This window comes from Chiloscyllium punctatum, chromosome 1 (assembly GCF_047496795.1).
Source record: "Chiloscyllium punctatum isolate Juve2018m chromosome 1, sChiPun1.3, whole genome shotgun sequence".
Classification (NCBI taxonomy): domain Eukaryota; kingdom Metazoa; phylum Chordata; class Chondrichthyes; order Orectolobiformes; family Hemiscylliidae; genus Chiloscyllium; species Chiloscyllium punctatum.
In genome coordinates this window covers 109,662,815-109,679,637 of record NC_092739.1, presented here as the reverse complement: position 1 = coordinate 109,679,637, position 16,823 = coordinate 109,662,815, and the positions used below count along the sequence as shown (strand labels likewise).

At 38.5% G+C, this 16,823-nt stretch overlaps 1 protein-coding gene across 3 annotated transcripts in view; it reads right to left on the bottom strand.

Moving 5' to 3' along the window:
* Window positions 1-3,068: 3,068 nt before the first annotated feature.
* rit1 (Ras-like without CAAX 1) overlaps window positions 3,069-16,823 on the bottom strand; it is a 326,724-nt gene continuing 312,969 nt past the window's right edge. For all 3 annotated transcript variants that reach the window (XM_072571920.1, XM_072571911.1, XM_072571930.1), the window contains one exon: window positions 3,069-6,003. In XM_072571920.1, coding sequence (XP_072428021.1) covers window positions 5,782-6,003 — 222 coding nt within the window. In that variant the 3' untranslated portion in view covers window positions 3,069-5,781. The remainder of the gene's footprint in view (window positions 6,004-16,823) is intronic.

The window sequence follows — 16,823 nt, the reverse complement described above, 5'->3', positions numbered from 1 at the left end:
GCTGTTTGTGGAAGAGAGTTCTACAAACACCCTTTGTGCGTAGAAGTGCTTCCTAACATCTCTCTGAGTGAACTGGCCCTAGTTTCTAGAATCCTTAACCATTGAAAATGGTTCGTCTTATCTACCTTGTCTTTTCTTGTTAATATGTTGAAGACTTCAATCATATCGCCTTTTATTCTTCAAAATTCTAGAGAAAAGAAACCTAATTTGTGAATTATCTCCTCTTAACTTAACTCCTGATAGTTCAGGTGTCATTCTTGTAAAACGTTTTGATTAAGTATTGCATGAAGGAGACCTGAGCAAAACTGGAGTCAATAGAAATCAGGGGAAACAATTCTGATGTGCAGACTAAATTCACACAAACTCACGCAATAGTTGTGATTATTGGAGGTCAGTAACCTTATCATTGCAAGAATTCCTCAAAGTAACGTCCACTAACAGTTTCAACCGTTTCATCAATAACCGCTTCAATGATAAGTTCAGAAGTGTGGATTTTCACTGATGATTGCCTAACATTCATCACCATTCTTGACTCCTCAGATAGTAAAGCTGTCCATACATTCTTCTTAAATGGGGCCACATTTCCCCTTATCAATCTCTTAACACAGGTTTCACCATTCATTTTCATCATCCTTGAAAGTCTTCTTATTTATTCATGCTTCCTTTCTACAACTACCTTCAATGCCTTTGTTGCATTTTGAGCTCTCATTGTCTGTGAAATTCAGAATTTGTTGCATTGGTGTAAAACCATTGGTTCGTTTGATGCTGTCTTTGACCTCATTGTGCTTAACTGCATTAATTGAGCTTTTGTCTTTTTGGTGTAAATACTGGTTTCTATTGAACATATGTTGCCTGCTGCTTGTTGACTTCCTGACTGAAGTTTCAGATTTGTACAGTATGGTCACTTCATTTTTCTTTTATCCACTTGTGGGGCACGGGTGCTGTTGGCTGGTCAGTATTTATTGCCTGTCCCTAGTTGCCCTTGAAAATGTGGTGATGAGCTGACGTCCTGCAGTCCACGTGCTGTAGATTGGCCCACAGTGCCATTAGGGAAGGAATTCTGGGATTTTCACTCAGCGACAGTGAAAGAAGGGTGATATTTTCAAACTCAGGATGGTAAGAGGCATGAAGAAGAACTTGTGGGTGGTTGCATTCCCACAATGTCAATTTTGCTTTAATAAAATTTGCAACCTTGCATCTCTTACTTCTCCTTTTCAAATTTAATATTAATTCATGATCTCTATTCAGAAACTGGTTCCTTCCCAGTAGTTTGTTAACTGACTCTTGCTTAATTCTTGTTACTAAAACTAATATTGTATCTTGCTTTGTTGGTATTAGAACATTTCTGGGATAAAAACAGGATCCCAGGCATTATCAGAAATAGATTGGTATTGAATTTATAATTTGTTTATTACCATACCCAGTTTTCTTTTCAATGTTGTACTACAATGTGTGTGCTCTGCCCTACTGTGCTCTGAGAGCTCATCTTGAGCTGAATTTTTTCACAAGTTTTGTCAGTGAATTTGGCTATTGCCTTTCACTTGCATAGACAGAGCAATAAGGCAGGTCTCAAATCTTCCTCAGTAGAATGGGAAATAGTATGTGCCCTTGATGTTGTTCTGAACCACATACTTGCCATCTAACCAAATGCAATAAATGGTGCCTTATTCATTTCAATGGAAGAGTATGTAACAACTTACCATCACTTGCTTTGTATTGCCGTCTATGGACAATTTCACTCCCATTGTTCCAGAGGATTGTTTTGCATTCTTTTTAGAAATATGTTTCCTTTACTTTTACCTCAGTGACCTGATCAGCACAGTATCAATCTACCACTAGCAACAAATTCCTCTTGTGGACTTCTTGTTGATGTCATGTATGAGACCCCGCCTTTGTAACTCTAGGCACTCGATTTGATTTTGGCCTGGGCTAACATGACAAAAGATCAAATATTTATGTCTTTTTGTCTATAGGGGTGTAACAAGCAGATAATGTTGACTAAATTCTTAATGTTCACGACGCCCTGGCACCAAGCTGGTTATAAGTGGTATAAATTGGCACATTAAGAAGTCATTCAGAATAATGGCACTTATGGCAAATTGACTTTTCACAGTAATACAGAATTGTAACTTTGACATTGCTTTGAAATCAAAAAGTTTAATGATTTAGTTGCTTTCTTTTAGGAAAATATTAAACTTTGATCATTACTGATTGATGTTTATTATTGTTTTAATGGCTTGTGGCATACCTTTTCTTCAGCTGTATATATACAACATTGTTTGTAAGGTATTGGGTCAGCCTTCATAATTTAGGAATTCAAGGTGAGAAATTATGGGTTGAATGAAAAAGAGACAATAACATTATTTAACCTAGCAATCTATAAATACAGGGTGGAGGCATAACCCACTGTGTACAAGGCTGCAACTATTTCAGTGAAAAGGAGGTGGTTCATGAAAACTCTGTGTCCTCTAGAATCGGAATACTGCTTCTGTGCAAGTTTCAGACGGGGTTGATTTAATACTGGCTAAAATCCCAATGGCAGCAGAGGATAGGAGTTAGAAACAAAATACAGGCCGTAATTCTTGTAGCACAGAAAATGATTCTCTCACAGTAAGACTGATTGCAGAGCTGTTGATTAACAACAATAAATTTTGCTGGATACAACAAGAATATCCAAATTGCTGAGCAGACTGCTTCATTCTGAATAGAAGAGTACTATTAAGAATGGCATTTTCAATAAAGACAAATAGAAAATGGCTCACTGCATTAATAAAAAGCAATTCAGAGAAATATTCCAATCATCATTCCTGTAATTAAATGAGATTGGCTATGTCAGTTCATTGACACAACCCATTCTAGGGCAATGCTGCTAAAATATTCAATTAACTGACTGGCCTTGTGGAGTCATGGCATGAATACTTCTGTTAGTGCGATAAAGGAGAACTATTGACAATGCTTTATGAAAAGAGAAATCGGTCTTTTGTATGTCTCCAATAAAAATGCAATTATGGTGATAAATGTACTTTTTGTAGAAATACTAACGCTTTTATTTATGTGTATATCACCCACAAAAAAATCAATCAAGTACAATACCACATTTAATTTGTGTTTGTCTCAGAAGTTAGAATTTTAAAAAGGCAAAGGAGTTTTATTTTTCTGATCAATATAGCATTTACAAATACAAAAATTATTTTCAGGACCAATGATTCTGAAGTACCCTCCAGAGAGTTAACAGTGCAGTATAAACCAATCTGGTAAATAAATAGCAATCGGACACTCAACTGTCAATTTGATGTACATGACCTCATGTTGTTAAAATTTTACAGTGTTACTCCTTCACCTACAATATCTCATTTGAAATCATAGAGACCTATGATTTAGTGATTGGACCAATACCATGTTTGTGGCTATTTAACGAAAATGAAAGTTGAGACAACTGGGTACAAGTATGAAATAATAACATATGTGGCAAGTGAGAGATGTGATCTGAGACCGAAATGTCATTGAAGACTACACATATAACTAAGCTGTTATTCACAGACATTTGCAGAATATTTTGCTTTACAGCAATGTTGGGGTATTATCAATGAAGTGTTATGGGTGGTTGGTGACAGACCAAAGTTGATGGAGAAGGTGTGGAGTATGTGTAGCACTTTTGAAAAGCATTGATAAGTAATTTTGTGGATAATGTTGCAAAGTTTGAGAATAACTTTTCCTGAACATTATTATTTTGTTGATAGATTACAATTCTGCCTGTGGTAACGAATGGTGTTACTTTCTTGTCATGGGAGCCGGTAGAGTATTGGAAATGTCACTTGACTAATGAGCCAGAGGTTTAAATTCATATGTGTTCAAATCCCACCACTGTGGTTGGTGAAATTTAAATTCAATTGATACCGTTCTAGAATTGAAAGTCATGGTGGCTATGAAATGAGCATCTGATTTAGTAATGGCATTATGGAAGAAAAGTTGGCCCACATGTGACTCTAGACCTGCAGCAATATGGTTAGCTACAATCTGAAATGACCCAGCAGAGCAATTGCAGATGGTCAACAAATATTGATCTTGCTAGTGATGCCAAGTTCTGTGAAAGAATAAACAGAAATGAATGGATTGAGCTTTACCAAAAATCACCTATGTCAATTTTTATGAGTTTCATGAAGGAATTCCCTCTGTGAGCCCTGGTGTACATTTTTGTGCTAAGTTTCCAAACTCACCTCATTACTAATGCATTACCTCCCATAGCGCTCTGCTTAACGCATTCTCTACCTTGCCACAGGCAGAGGTCCTTCCAGCTGCCTGGATATCCCAGGATGCCTCCTGCCAGTGTCATCTCTAAAGGTCAGTTGCGCTCCCAGTTAAGCACTGAGAGCCCACTGGTTCTGTAAATGGTTAGTTGTTGTTGCCCTTGACATCTTTGACAGAAGGTAACTGATATCTCACTTTACTAAGTGAGACCTGGAATTCCAGTTAGATGGGGCAGAGAGGGGCCAGGATGTATGAAAGTAGTGTACTCTGAGATGTTGGCGACTGATGGAGCATGTGAGCTGGAGTCACCAAGTTATTGTTTCGGCTTTCATGTTAGTAATTGTTACCGTTTAGTTTCAATGTGCATTTCAAGGTAAAAGAATGGGAAACTGCATATAATCATAATGCATGCAAACAGACTTCTCACTATGCAGGTGCGAGAATCTCATCTTGGAGGTTTAACACTTGGTCAGAAAATGTGATAGCAGGAGGCTTCTCATTGGCCAGCTAATGCAATTCTCTCAAATGTCTTCCAATGTTCAAATAATTCAGGGACAGGAAAGATTCTACCCAGTATATTCATCAGTGTGAAAACTGAATAGACTGGAGAATCTCAATATGCCTGCCAAAAAACATTTACTGTTCTGATAAAAACCAGAAGATCTCCAGATGCTGTAAATCAGAAACAGAAGCAAGATGCCAGAAAAGCTCAGCAAGTCTAGCAGCATCTGTGAAGAGAAATCAGAGTTAACTTTCAGGTCCAGTGACCCTTCCTCAGAACTGGGGAAGGAGAACTCTGAGCTTTTCCAGCAACTTGTTTTTGTAGTTAATGCTTTGAATCTGATATGAAGCTGCTTCATAACCTACATTTATTGGTTTGATTTAAAAAAAAAACTGATGACTAAGTTGCTATTAAAAGATGGTGGTGAAATATTAATAGATCATCAATGACTAATAAAATGGTTAAGCCAATAAACAAATATCTTTTTTTTTGTTTGCAATTAGAAATAAATAATAGGAGTATTTGGTCTCTTCAAATATATCACCAGATTTCTAATTCACATGACTGTGCCCCAGCCATATTTTCTTCACAATTACAATGAGAGAGATGTAAAGCACAAGAGTGGGACCACAAAGCACACAAGCATTTATAAAATTATGTTTTAGATTCTAAACTTACACTGGACCAATATTCGTAGAAATTATGAAAGATATCTTTGATAGAAATCAAAGAAGAAAGCATACATATTTACATGTGTAACATCAAAAAGAGCCTAATTATTTTGTTGAATTTAAGCATTAACAGTCTAAACAGGAAGGATCACGATTCTATATAACTGAAATCCAGCCAACGTAATATTTACTATTCACCTATGTTGGCATGTAAAAGGGTTATACTTTTAGGAAATTTAAGTTGTAAAGTCTGCTAAACGTAGTTCAATAAATCAACTGTCAGAATAACCTTTGATGTTCTGAATGTACAGATTGAAAATTACCACAGATACGCCTGTTCAATTAAAAAAATGGTGTCTTTCAACTTGTGCTTTCCTTTTTTTTGAGTGAACTTTTTAGCTTCCTCCAGATACTCCCTTTTCTCTTCATCTTCTTCACAGTGGACGGCAAAGCTTCCTTCCTTCGAATTTCTCGTACCATGCCATAGAAAACGTCATCAATGTAGATCCGCAGAGCAGCCGAAGTCTCAAAAAATGGACAATTATACTCTCTTGCCAATGCCTTGCCTTCCTCATGAGAAACCTTGAAAACAATTCATGAATAAATTTAAAATGCATTTAAAATTTACAAAATAGTAACGCTATTAAACTTCACCTTAACTGAATATCTACTATTTATATATTCATGGTCCTAAAAACAAATGGTGTAATGCAAAATAGAGCAAAAAGAAGGACTCTCTCCACACAGGTATTAAAGGTAATGAAAAAGCTATCATGAATATTTTGGATGTAAAATGGTACAAGTAAGAAATAATGTTGATTAGAAGATCCACTCAGCTAAAAATGCCTTTTCATAAAATGCAAGCAATACTTTAGCTGTAAAACAATGGGCTAAATCTTCAGGGCCTGCAAGTTAGCAGTCAATAGACAATAGACAATAGGTGCAGGAGTAGGCCATTTAGCCCTTCGAGCCTGCACCGCCATGCAATATGATCATGGCTGATCATTCCTAATCAGTATCCTCTTCCTGCTTTATCTCCATAACCATTGATTCCACTATCTTTGAGAGCTCTATCTAACTCTTTCTTAAATGAATCCAGAGACTGGGCCTCCACTGCCCTCCGGGGCAGAGCATTCCACACAGCCACCACTCTCTGGGTGAAGAGGTTTCTCCTCATCTCTGTCCTAAATGGTCTATCCCGTATTTTTAAGCTGTGTCCTCTGGTTCGGCACTCCCCCATCAGCGGAAACATGTTTCCTGCCTCCAATGTCCAATCCTTTAATAATCTTATATGTCTCAATCAGATCCCCTCTCAGTCTTCTAAACTCAAGGGTATACAAGCCCAGTCGCTTCAGTCTTTCAGTGTAAGGTAATCCCGCCATTCCAGGAATTGACCTCGTGAACCTACGCTGCACTCCCTCAATAGCCAGAATGCCTTTCCTCAAATTTGGGGACCAGAACTGCACGCAGTACTCCAGGTGTGGTCTCACCGGGGCCCTGTTCAGCTGCAGAAGAACCACTTTGCTTCTATACTCAATTCCTCTTGTTATGAAGGCCAGCATGCTATTAGCCTTCTTCACTACCTGCTGTACCTGGATGCTTGCCTTCATTGACTGGTGTACAAGAACACCCAGATCTCTCTGTACTGCCCCTTTACCTAAAATGATTCCATTGAGGTAGTAATCTGCCTTCCTGTTCTTGCCACCAAAATGGATAACCATATATTTATCCACATTAAACTGCATCTGCCATGCATCTGCCCACTCACTTAACTTGTCCAGGTCACCCTGTAATCTCCTAATATCCTCATCACATTTTACCCTGCCACCCAGCTTTGTATCATCAGCAAATGTACTAATATTATTGCTGATACCATCTTCTATATCATTAACATATATTGTAAAAAGCTGCGGTCCCAGCACAGATCCCTACCGTACCCCACTGGTCACTGCCTGCCATTCCGAAATGGAGCCATTTGTCACTACCATTTGTTTCCTGTCAGCCAACCAATTTTCAATCCAATCTAGTACTTTGCCCCCAATACCATGCGCCCTAATTTTGCTCACTAACCTCCTGTGTGGGACTTTATCAAAAGCTTTCTGAAAGTCCAGGTACACTACATCTACTGGATCTCCCTCGTCCATCTTCAGAGTTACATCCTCAAAAAATTCAAGAAGATTCATCAAGCATGATTTCCCCTTCATAAATCCATGCTGACTCTGTCCTATCCTGTTACTACTATCCAGATGTGCCGTAATTTCATCCTTTAATATAGACTCTAGCATCTTTCCCACCACTGAGGTTAGACTAACTGGTCTATAATTTCCTGCTTTCTCTCTCCCACCTTTCTTAAAAAGTGGTATAACATTAGCCACCCTCCAATCCTCAGGAACCGACCCCTAATCTATCGAACTCTGGAAAATAATCACCAACACATCCACGATTTCCCGAGCCACCTCCTTCAGTACCCTGGGATGTAGACCATCAGGCCCCGGGGACTTATCAACCTTCAGACCTAACAGTCTCTCCAACACCAATTCCTGGCAAATATAAATTCCCTTCAGTTCAGGTCCTTCAGCCACTGTTACCTCAGGGAGATTGCTTGTGTCTTCCCCAGTGAACACAGATCTGAAGCACCCATTTAATTCTTCTGCCATTTCTTTGTTCCCTGTAATATATTCCCCTGTTTCTGTCTTCAAGGGCCCAATTTTAGTCCTAACCATTTTTTTGCCTTGCACATACCTAAAAAAGCTTTCACTATCCTCCTTTATATTACTGGCCAGTTTCCCTTCGTACCTCATTTTTCCTCTGCGTATTTCCTTCTTAGTGATCCTCTGTTGTTCTTTAAAAGCTTCCCAGTCTTCAGTTTTCCAACTTATCTTTGCTGTGTTATACTTTTTCTCTTTTAACTTTATATGTTTCTTAACTTCCCTCGTCAGCCACGGCTGCCCATGGCTCCTCCTGGGATCTTTCTTCCTTTTAGGAATGAACTGATCCTGCAACTTCTGCATTATACGCAGAAATATCCACCATTGTTCCTCCACGGTCATCCCTGCTAAGGTATTGCAACATTGAACTTTGGCCAGCTCCTCCCTCATAGCTCCATAGTTCCCTTTATTCAGCAGTGTGTCACAATACATTAGAAAGTTGAATGTTGGTGTTGGATGCTGGTCAAAATTCTTGAAATGTGGTGTAAAGCCTAATTCAAATGACATTTCCATAATAATTGAGGTTTAACCTTGTCAATACTCTTGTTGTTTACTAAAATTGTTGACATCAGAATACCTCTTGAAGAGAATTGGACTCATGATCAGGTTAACCTTCACGATTCACGTTGTGAAATTTACATAAATATAGTGAGTTTCCTGAAGCTGTGATGTAAAGGCTAGCAATCTGGTGTGAGAGGTGCATAGTGCGTATTAATTATGGAGCTGAGTGAAATGAATCAAAGCAGCAAATTGTGCATGCTTCCATTTTGAGACAAATACATTTCTTACAACCTGCTTTTGGAAATAACTTTAAGCTGAATATTTTGTCCTTTTGGCTAAGTCAAGTTTTTTGAAAGGTTTCTCGCTGGATCTTAGAAAACTGATTTCTTTAATTACTTAAATGTCCCAAGTGCTTGTCATGCATCTGATATCCACTGCCTTGTCCCTTGTCTAGATGTTCCCTTTACAAAATGAGACAGGACAGTTCCAGGAGGTAGTTTCCTCTTGCAACATTATAGAAGTGGCCTTACCATCGACCTCCACCCTACCAGATCTCCTCAACACCTTGGACAAGAGGAAGATCAACTAGCCTTTGGCAAGAAGACCCTCAACATATCTAGCCAATCTCGACATACTCCACTTAAAATATGCCATCAGCTTTAAAATCAATTGGTTTAAAAATACTTGAATAATTCCATTAGATGTGGTATGATTGGGTGTGTGACCTGTTGTTCTTTAAAGGGAGTATGCACGCATTTACTCACAGCTTGCAAACCCATGGAGTCTACCACCTAGATGCACAAGGGCAGCTGAAGACCGAGAACAGTTCAACCTGCAACTTCCCTCCAACCCATACCACCCTGACTTGGATCTATTCATTCAGTCATTGTCTGGGGTCAAATTCCTGGAATTCCCTATCTTACAGTGTGCAGATATACTGACATCAAGTAATCCTCAGAAGTCCAAGAAGTTAGCTCACTACCACCTTCCCTTATTTATTTGTTCATACTGTGTGGTCATCACTGGCCAGATCAACATTTATTTGAGAGTCTTCTTGAAAGCAATTCATTTCTTTTGTGCTTGTTTTGACCTCAATAGGAGAGGGTTTCCCCCTTGATTCCCATTGAATCCAGGTTTGCTTGGACTCCTTGATATTATATTCTGTCAAATGGATCTTTGATGTCAAGGCCATTCTCTCTAACCTCACGTCTGATATTCAGCCCTTTTATTTGTTTGAACTGAGGCTGTATTGAGTTCAGGAGCTGGGTAGACTTGGTGGAAACAAAACAGAATGTTAGTAAGTACGTTATTTTTAAGAAAATGTGGTCTTGTTGAAGAACCATTGGTAAACTATTTAATCAATTCTCAAAGGCAATTATGCATTGGCAAGAAATTCTGGTGCAACCAGTAACACCCACATGATGTTTTTTTTAAGAGGCCCAGACTTTCAAAGTCTGTCCTGCAAATAGCTACAGCCTGTGTTTCACGTCAGTGTTGTATAACAGGGTTGTGATGGTGAACTAAAGTCAATTAATTAGTAATGTCAATGTCACTGCAATCTCCTAGCCATCTGATTAGAACATACCTCTGTGTGCCAGCATGAAAGATACATTCACAATTTGCACTTTTTAACATTATTCACACTGATGGCTGAGTTCCACTTATTGGTCATGGAACTTGAGTGGAACTGGTAGTGCGAAGAGCAGTAGAAATCTTCAGTTTGTTTTTCCTCTGTATTGATGAGCACAATACATCACTACAGCAATCCAATCATTTTAGAACCATGCTCTTGAATAGTTGTCACTCTTGCAATGTAGGAGTTTGCATATGGCAAGCCTCCTCAAACACCAATGCGATATTGTTGTATTATTCCATCGATTCCGAACTAGACACTCAGGGTACCATTAGGACAGTTCCATGCCATTCTGACATGTGATATTCTCGTGTAAGGATTCCGACTTTGCTTTCCCAATGCAATGCAGTTGGCCCTGTTTTCTCAGTCAGACAGGTTGCAGTAATGTACAGTAATAGCAGTAAGCATTGAATCCAGACTATGTACTGAACTGAGACATTATAATATTGTAAATAACTGGTTTTGTTAATAAACATCCTGAAAAGAACATCTTCTCTGCGGTGTCTGTTACAAGAGCTGATGTGTAGGGCAGCACCTCAGATATATCATTCTGGCTGTGGTTTTGATCCAAGAAACCACGTCAATAGCAATGAAATACTCGATTTACATGACATTGATAGAGAGATAAATATTACTAGGACATTAGGATGACTTCAATCTCTGCTTTGAAATAGAGTAAGAGAGTCAATCACAGAGCAGAAGTGGCCTTTTAACATATTCCAAAACCAGCACCTCTGCTACTGCATGACAGCCTCAATACTGCACTGCAGTCTGTCCAGTATTTTTTAGGGCCTGATCCCATGACATCTGAATAAAACCAAGTTTGCTACTAACTGAGATACAGCTGACACACTAAAATTGAATCTGGAGAGGTTAGAACACCTATGTTTTATACTTCAGGGTATGATGACTGTTCCAATGCAAATGTTACCAGTTTCTCCATTACATTTCAGATCACAGGAGCTTATGGTAAGACCTATATATTCCATTAACAGAATCTAGGTATGCATTTCCATGATGAAGTTGCTAAAATATCATCAAATATGCCCAAAAAAATTTTTTTAAACTAATAATCTCACTTCAGACACTGCAGTTAACCTGCATGCAAAAGTAGGTTATTTCTGCTGAGTTCCCAAAGCAGTACTTTGCATATTATAATAATGCTCATCATATATGTAGGAAAATAAATTATAATTATAAGTTTATGGTTTGTTAAGTAAGATTTAATTGATCATATTTTACTGTCAAGTTGCAGTATGAGTGGCACAGCTGAGCAAGCAGCAGTTTAATTTGCCCGTTTCAATTTAATGAAAGTCTGTAGTATTTTCTTGCTGGTGATGACAAGGTGATTTACAGAAAATAAAAGAGTGGAATAGAAGAGAGTCTTTTAAAGTTCTGTGCCATACATTTATGAGGGAAAACTGCCACAATTCTTCAGTGAACAAATTAATATGTACTCCCCTGCTGAAAGTCTAGGGCTACCTCATTTCCTCACTGAGGCTGCAGTTGTGGAATGCTGGCCAATCAACATGAGGAGATTTTTGCTCATATAATTCTTACAACTTAATAACTGTTTTGACTTTGGTGTGGGGAATTTGAACTGGTAATGAGCTACAGGTAAGACCAGCTAATGGTGGAGTGGGGAGTGTGGAAAAGGTGTGAATTGGATCTTCTCTTTTTAGCCCCCTTGGCTGGCCACAAAAATGAGACTTCTTCATTTTTTTAAGGTTGCAATTCTATCACACATCAATTCAGATATCATACTAATCAAAATTGAAGGGTAAATTACAAGGCTTTCTTGAGTAGACAAAAAAGGAAGTTTATTATCTCCTACCCCGATAAGAATCGTAAAATGTGACATCAAACATGCATGCAAGATTATGAGTATAAAGTTTAATAAAAGAGTCTAGCAATAAAAAGGAAGATGAAAGAACCTGCAGTTTAAAAGTTCTTAGATTGCTTGGTATTTTCAGCTTTATCACAAGGCAGTGTTTACTTAATTGATTATATGTATCCTCAAAAGTAGGAACATTTGCAGACATTCTGGAGTTCCAGCGAAAGGATATTTCAGATTTGCTTATTATCGAATGCTACATAATCAAGAAGCTGAAATACACAGAAAAGGAGTGAACAAACATTCCAGTTCTGCTGTTGCAGTTTCAGTTTCTTCTCTCTCTGCCTAAAAGCAGTTAACCTGAAATAAAGTTCTCTTGTTTATTCCCATGTCTGGCTTCATTGTTTGTTTTAAAAAAGCTGGATAATCTGCACAGGACCTTCAACCCAATAGGTGAAAAGTCTAGAAAGGTGTGGCTGTAACCAGAGAAACACTTATGAATTACAATACGTTTTTTGAAATGATGTTAATTTCAGCTCAGACTGATTTTTCTTCACTCTGGTTCCTTGAACTTGGCTCAATCTGGTCAGGTGACCACAGTAGACACTATAAATCATTGTTTTCCTACTTTTAAAAGCATTTTGGTCAATAAAAGATGCCAGGTATTGAAATCAGTTGATGGAAATCAAAAATGTATAATCCATTTTTACCACCATCATAAGTAAATGTTACATTTGTCCAGCATAAAAATGATTGTTTGAGACAAATTTGAACATTGTCAATTTTACCCTTTAGATTATTAAACATTACATTGCATAGAAAAAAGAAATCAATACAGCTGGAGCTGCTGCATTTGTTACAACATGATGACAGACAGCCAAACCAAGTCATTCTTTCTACTTCTGTATTTGTGACTCAGTAGAAGTAAAGCCTTCAAAGACCCTCAAAATAGACCTTAATGGTTTCTGACCAGACTTTTGAATAATCAGCCTCAGATACTGTGAATAATCAAATCCAGACACCGGTTTGTACCTTGAACAAAAGACTTAGCAATATAGTAACAATATAGTAACTTTAGCAGAATGGATTTAAACAACAAAATAATTTAGTTGTTCTATGTAATAAACCTAGAAACCTTTGCTTTCAGCCCTTTCACACAAAAGACAGGCAGCCAAACAAAATTTGTTTATTGCTTTTGTCTTTTATTTCCTGTATTACATTTATCTTTTTGTATTTAAATAAACACAGAGATTATTTTGCCCTGAAACACGTGTCTGGTGCCTTCTTCATTGCACATTCACTAAATAAGTCCAGTGTCAGAACCAGGGATCTGGGGTTGATTTGGATCACTTAAAGATTAGCTAATTACTGATCTCAACCCAGAAACCCTGCAGTAAGAAGGGTGTGTTTCCAGTCTGAATTTGAAGTACATGTGGCTGCTCCCACTTGCTGTATCCAGTGTCGCAATGAAGACTTTGGATGGTGCAGGCCTTCAGTCTGGATTGAGTCCGCTGATGCAGCTGGACGCGTGTTGGATTTATCAGGTGAGTACTTGGGTTTTCTTACTTTCTAGTGGTTTTGTGGATTGGTTTTCACTTCAGGATGTGCCTGAGGCCTTGTGGTGTCGGTTGGATTGGTGGTTCTCAGGCCTGCTGGCCGTGCTCGGTTGCCTTTTGTCCCTCGGTAGGTTTCGCGATTGCAGTTGGGATACCTCTTCTGGAGACTGCTGTGCAGATAGTTCTCGGGGAGAGTCACCCTGGGATCCCTCTCCTAGTGGTAGCTGCAGGGAAATCTCTCTAGGTGGTGGTTCTTTGGGATCCCTCTTCTGGCAGTGGATGTAGGGATAGTTCTCTCAGATGATATGCAGGCCTGTTATTTTTGTGCCAAATCTGCACTTTCCATTGTGATACTGGTGTCCCCTGTTGAGGTCATTTGTCTTCCTGAGTAGGTGAGTAGGTGTAAACATATTTTGAATTAAGTGAAATGTCTGGTATCTCTCTGAAGGAATATTGATTGAAGTTGCATGACTTGATATCTGTATAGCCTCCATAATGGCTGGGATAGGGTAGCCTGAGAGTAAAAGTTAGTTTCAGTCTAGGGTATTAGAACTGGTTGATTGTTCATTTAGAGTCAAGGTGTGAATTGGATTTTTGGGCTAAACAATAGTTCTAGGCAGCTATCTCTGTGTCTGTATAGAACATAGTCCAGCTACCTTTGTACTTTTAAAAGTTTTGAAAAGTCCCAGGTTTTGTCCAGTATTTTGAATGATAGGGAGTTTTGCTTAATCCTCCATTACATGTTGAAGATGAACATAGCTATTAAATTTTAAACCGTCAGGTCAGAGTTTGAGTACAGGACTTGGGAGGTCATGATGTGGCTGTTCAGGACATTGGTTAGGCCACTGTTGGAATATTGCGTGCAATTCTGGTCTCCTTCCTATTGGAAGGATGTTGTGAAACTTGAAAGAGTTCAGAAAATATTTACAAGGATGTTGCCAGGGTTGGAGGATTTGAGCTATAGGGAGGGTTGAATAGGCTGAGGCTGTTTTCCCTGGACCGTCGGAGGCTGAGGGGTGACCTTATAGAGATTTACAAAATCATGAGGGGCATGGATAGGATAAATAGACAAAGGCTGGGGTGGGAGAGTCCAGAACTAGAGAGCATAGGTTTAGGGTGAGAGGGGAAAGATATAAAGGAGACCTAAGGGGCAACTTTTTCACACAGAGGGCACATGTATGGAATGAACAGCCTAAGGAAGTGGTGGAGGCTAGTAAAATTGCAACATTTAAAAGGCACTTAAATAGGTATATGAATAAGAAGGGTTTGGAGGGATATGGGCCAGGTACTGGCAGGTGGAACTAGATTGGGTTGGGATATCTGGTTGACATGGATGAGTTGGATCGAAGGGTCTGTTTCCATGTTGTACATCTCTATGACTCTGTGACTTTATGACTCTTTGACTACATATATAGGTGGTATTGAATATGGCTCATAGTAAGAAATATCACTGATATAAAAACACACCGAAAGCTAGTGCTTCCAAATAAACCTGTTGGACTATAACCTGGTGTTGTGTGATTTTTAGCTTTGATGTAAAAACAAGAAGTGATTCCCTGTAATTTCAATATTTTGCCTCTTTTTTTAGATGTTGTTAAATGTATTCAGAACACAATTTATCCTTTCAAGATAATGGCTCTCAAGATTGGTCTTTGCATATTTGAGTTTTAGAAGAACAACAATAATTAGTTATATTTATATAGCATTTGTAAACTAAAATGATGCCTCAAAGTGCTTCACAGGAGCATTATAAAACAAAGGCACCAAGTCTGAGAAAAAGATATGAGCTTAGATAACCAAAAGCTTTAATGTTAAAAAGATATGTTTTAAGGAGTATCTTAAGAAAGGAAAATGGAAAGATAGGCAGTGAAGGTTATGAAGAAAATGCCACAGACTGGGAACGAGATAACTAAGCACACAGATATTATTGATTGAATAATTATAATTAGGAATGGACAAGAGTCCAGAAGTGGAGGACGATAGATATCTTGTAGAATTGTGATATTAGAGGAGATAACATAGATTGGGAGGGTCAAGGCTCAGCAGGAATCAAAATCAAGGGATTTTAAAAACAAGATTTATTTCTCTGGGAGACAAAGCAGATAATGTGGGTAATAGGGGAACAATCTGTGGTATGAGTTAAAGACATGGGCAGCAACATTTTGGATGACCTTAAACTTAGAGAGATTGGAATGTGAATAGTGGAGATTAAGATTAATAGTGAAGAGGTAAAAAAGTCATGGGTAAGGGTTTCTGCATTAGATGAGGTGAGGTCAGATGATGCGGAACTCAAGTCAGCATAAGTTTATTATTGTGCAAATAAATATCTAAATCTACCATGAGGTGACTGGGAGGTCCTAATCTTTGCATTTCCACTGGTCAAGGATATTGAAACTCTACATATCTCCTCAGCTGCAGCTGTTAACTGCAGAATCTGTGGGGATCCATTGTCCCTTTACTTAGGCATTCTGCGGTCTCTTCTGTGACAGAGAAAATCACAAGCCTGTAAGTGAGTGTAATGGCAAATGTTCTCTCAATGGATGTAATGAATTTGTGGAGGCTGACCAGCGGGGGAAAAAAAAAAATTGCTTAAGGTTCAGGGTGAATGGCTGTGGTGTATAGATAGATAAGACAGTGTGTAGAAAGAGAATGATTAGTGTACTTGCAAGGTAAGTGAATGTGAGAAATCCTGAGGTGGAGTCGATCTGACAGGGCCGAGTAAGAGGGCCAGGATTGTGCACACAACATTATGCTGGAGAATGTGAAAATGTATACACTTTTTCTGGCCTACTTGTGTTACCAAAGTGCTTCCTGCAATGAACCCAGGAGTGTGAAACAGGCTTTCAGCAGCTGACTTCCTGGACCACATCAATCTATATCTTTGCCGAAAGAATAGCAGTTTTCTAACTTGCATTGCAATGGGAGAGAATCTCTCTCCAATCTTTCATTGTTTCCAGAGTGCATCAAATGATGCATTATATGATCAAAGCACAGCTCTTGGCCACCCTTATCCATGTCGAGAGTTTACCTTTCTTGGAATAAATGGATTACATTATGAGTAAAGGACAGGCCCTTATCCTCTGAATTTAGAGGGGTCAGAGGTGATTTAATTGAAACATGTAAGATACTGACAGAATTTTCCAGGTAGATATTGAAAAGATGTTTTCCCT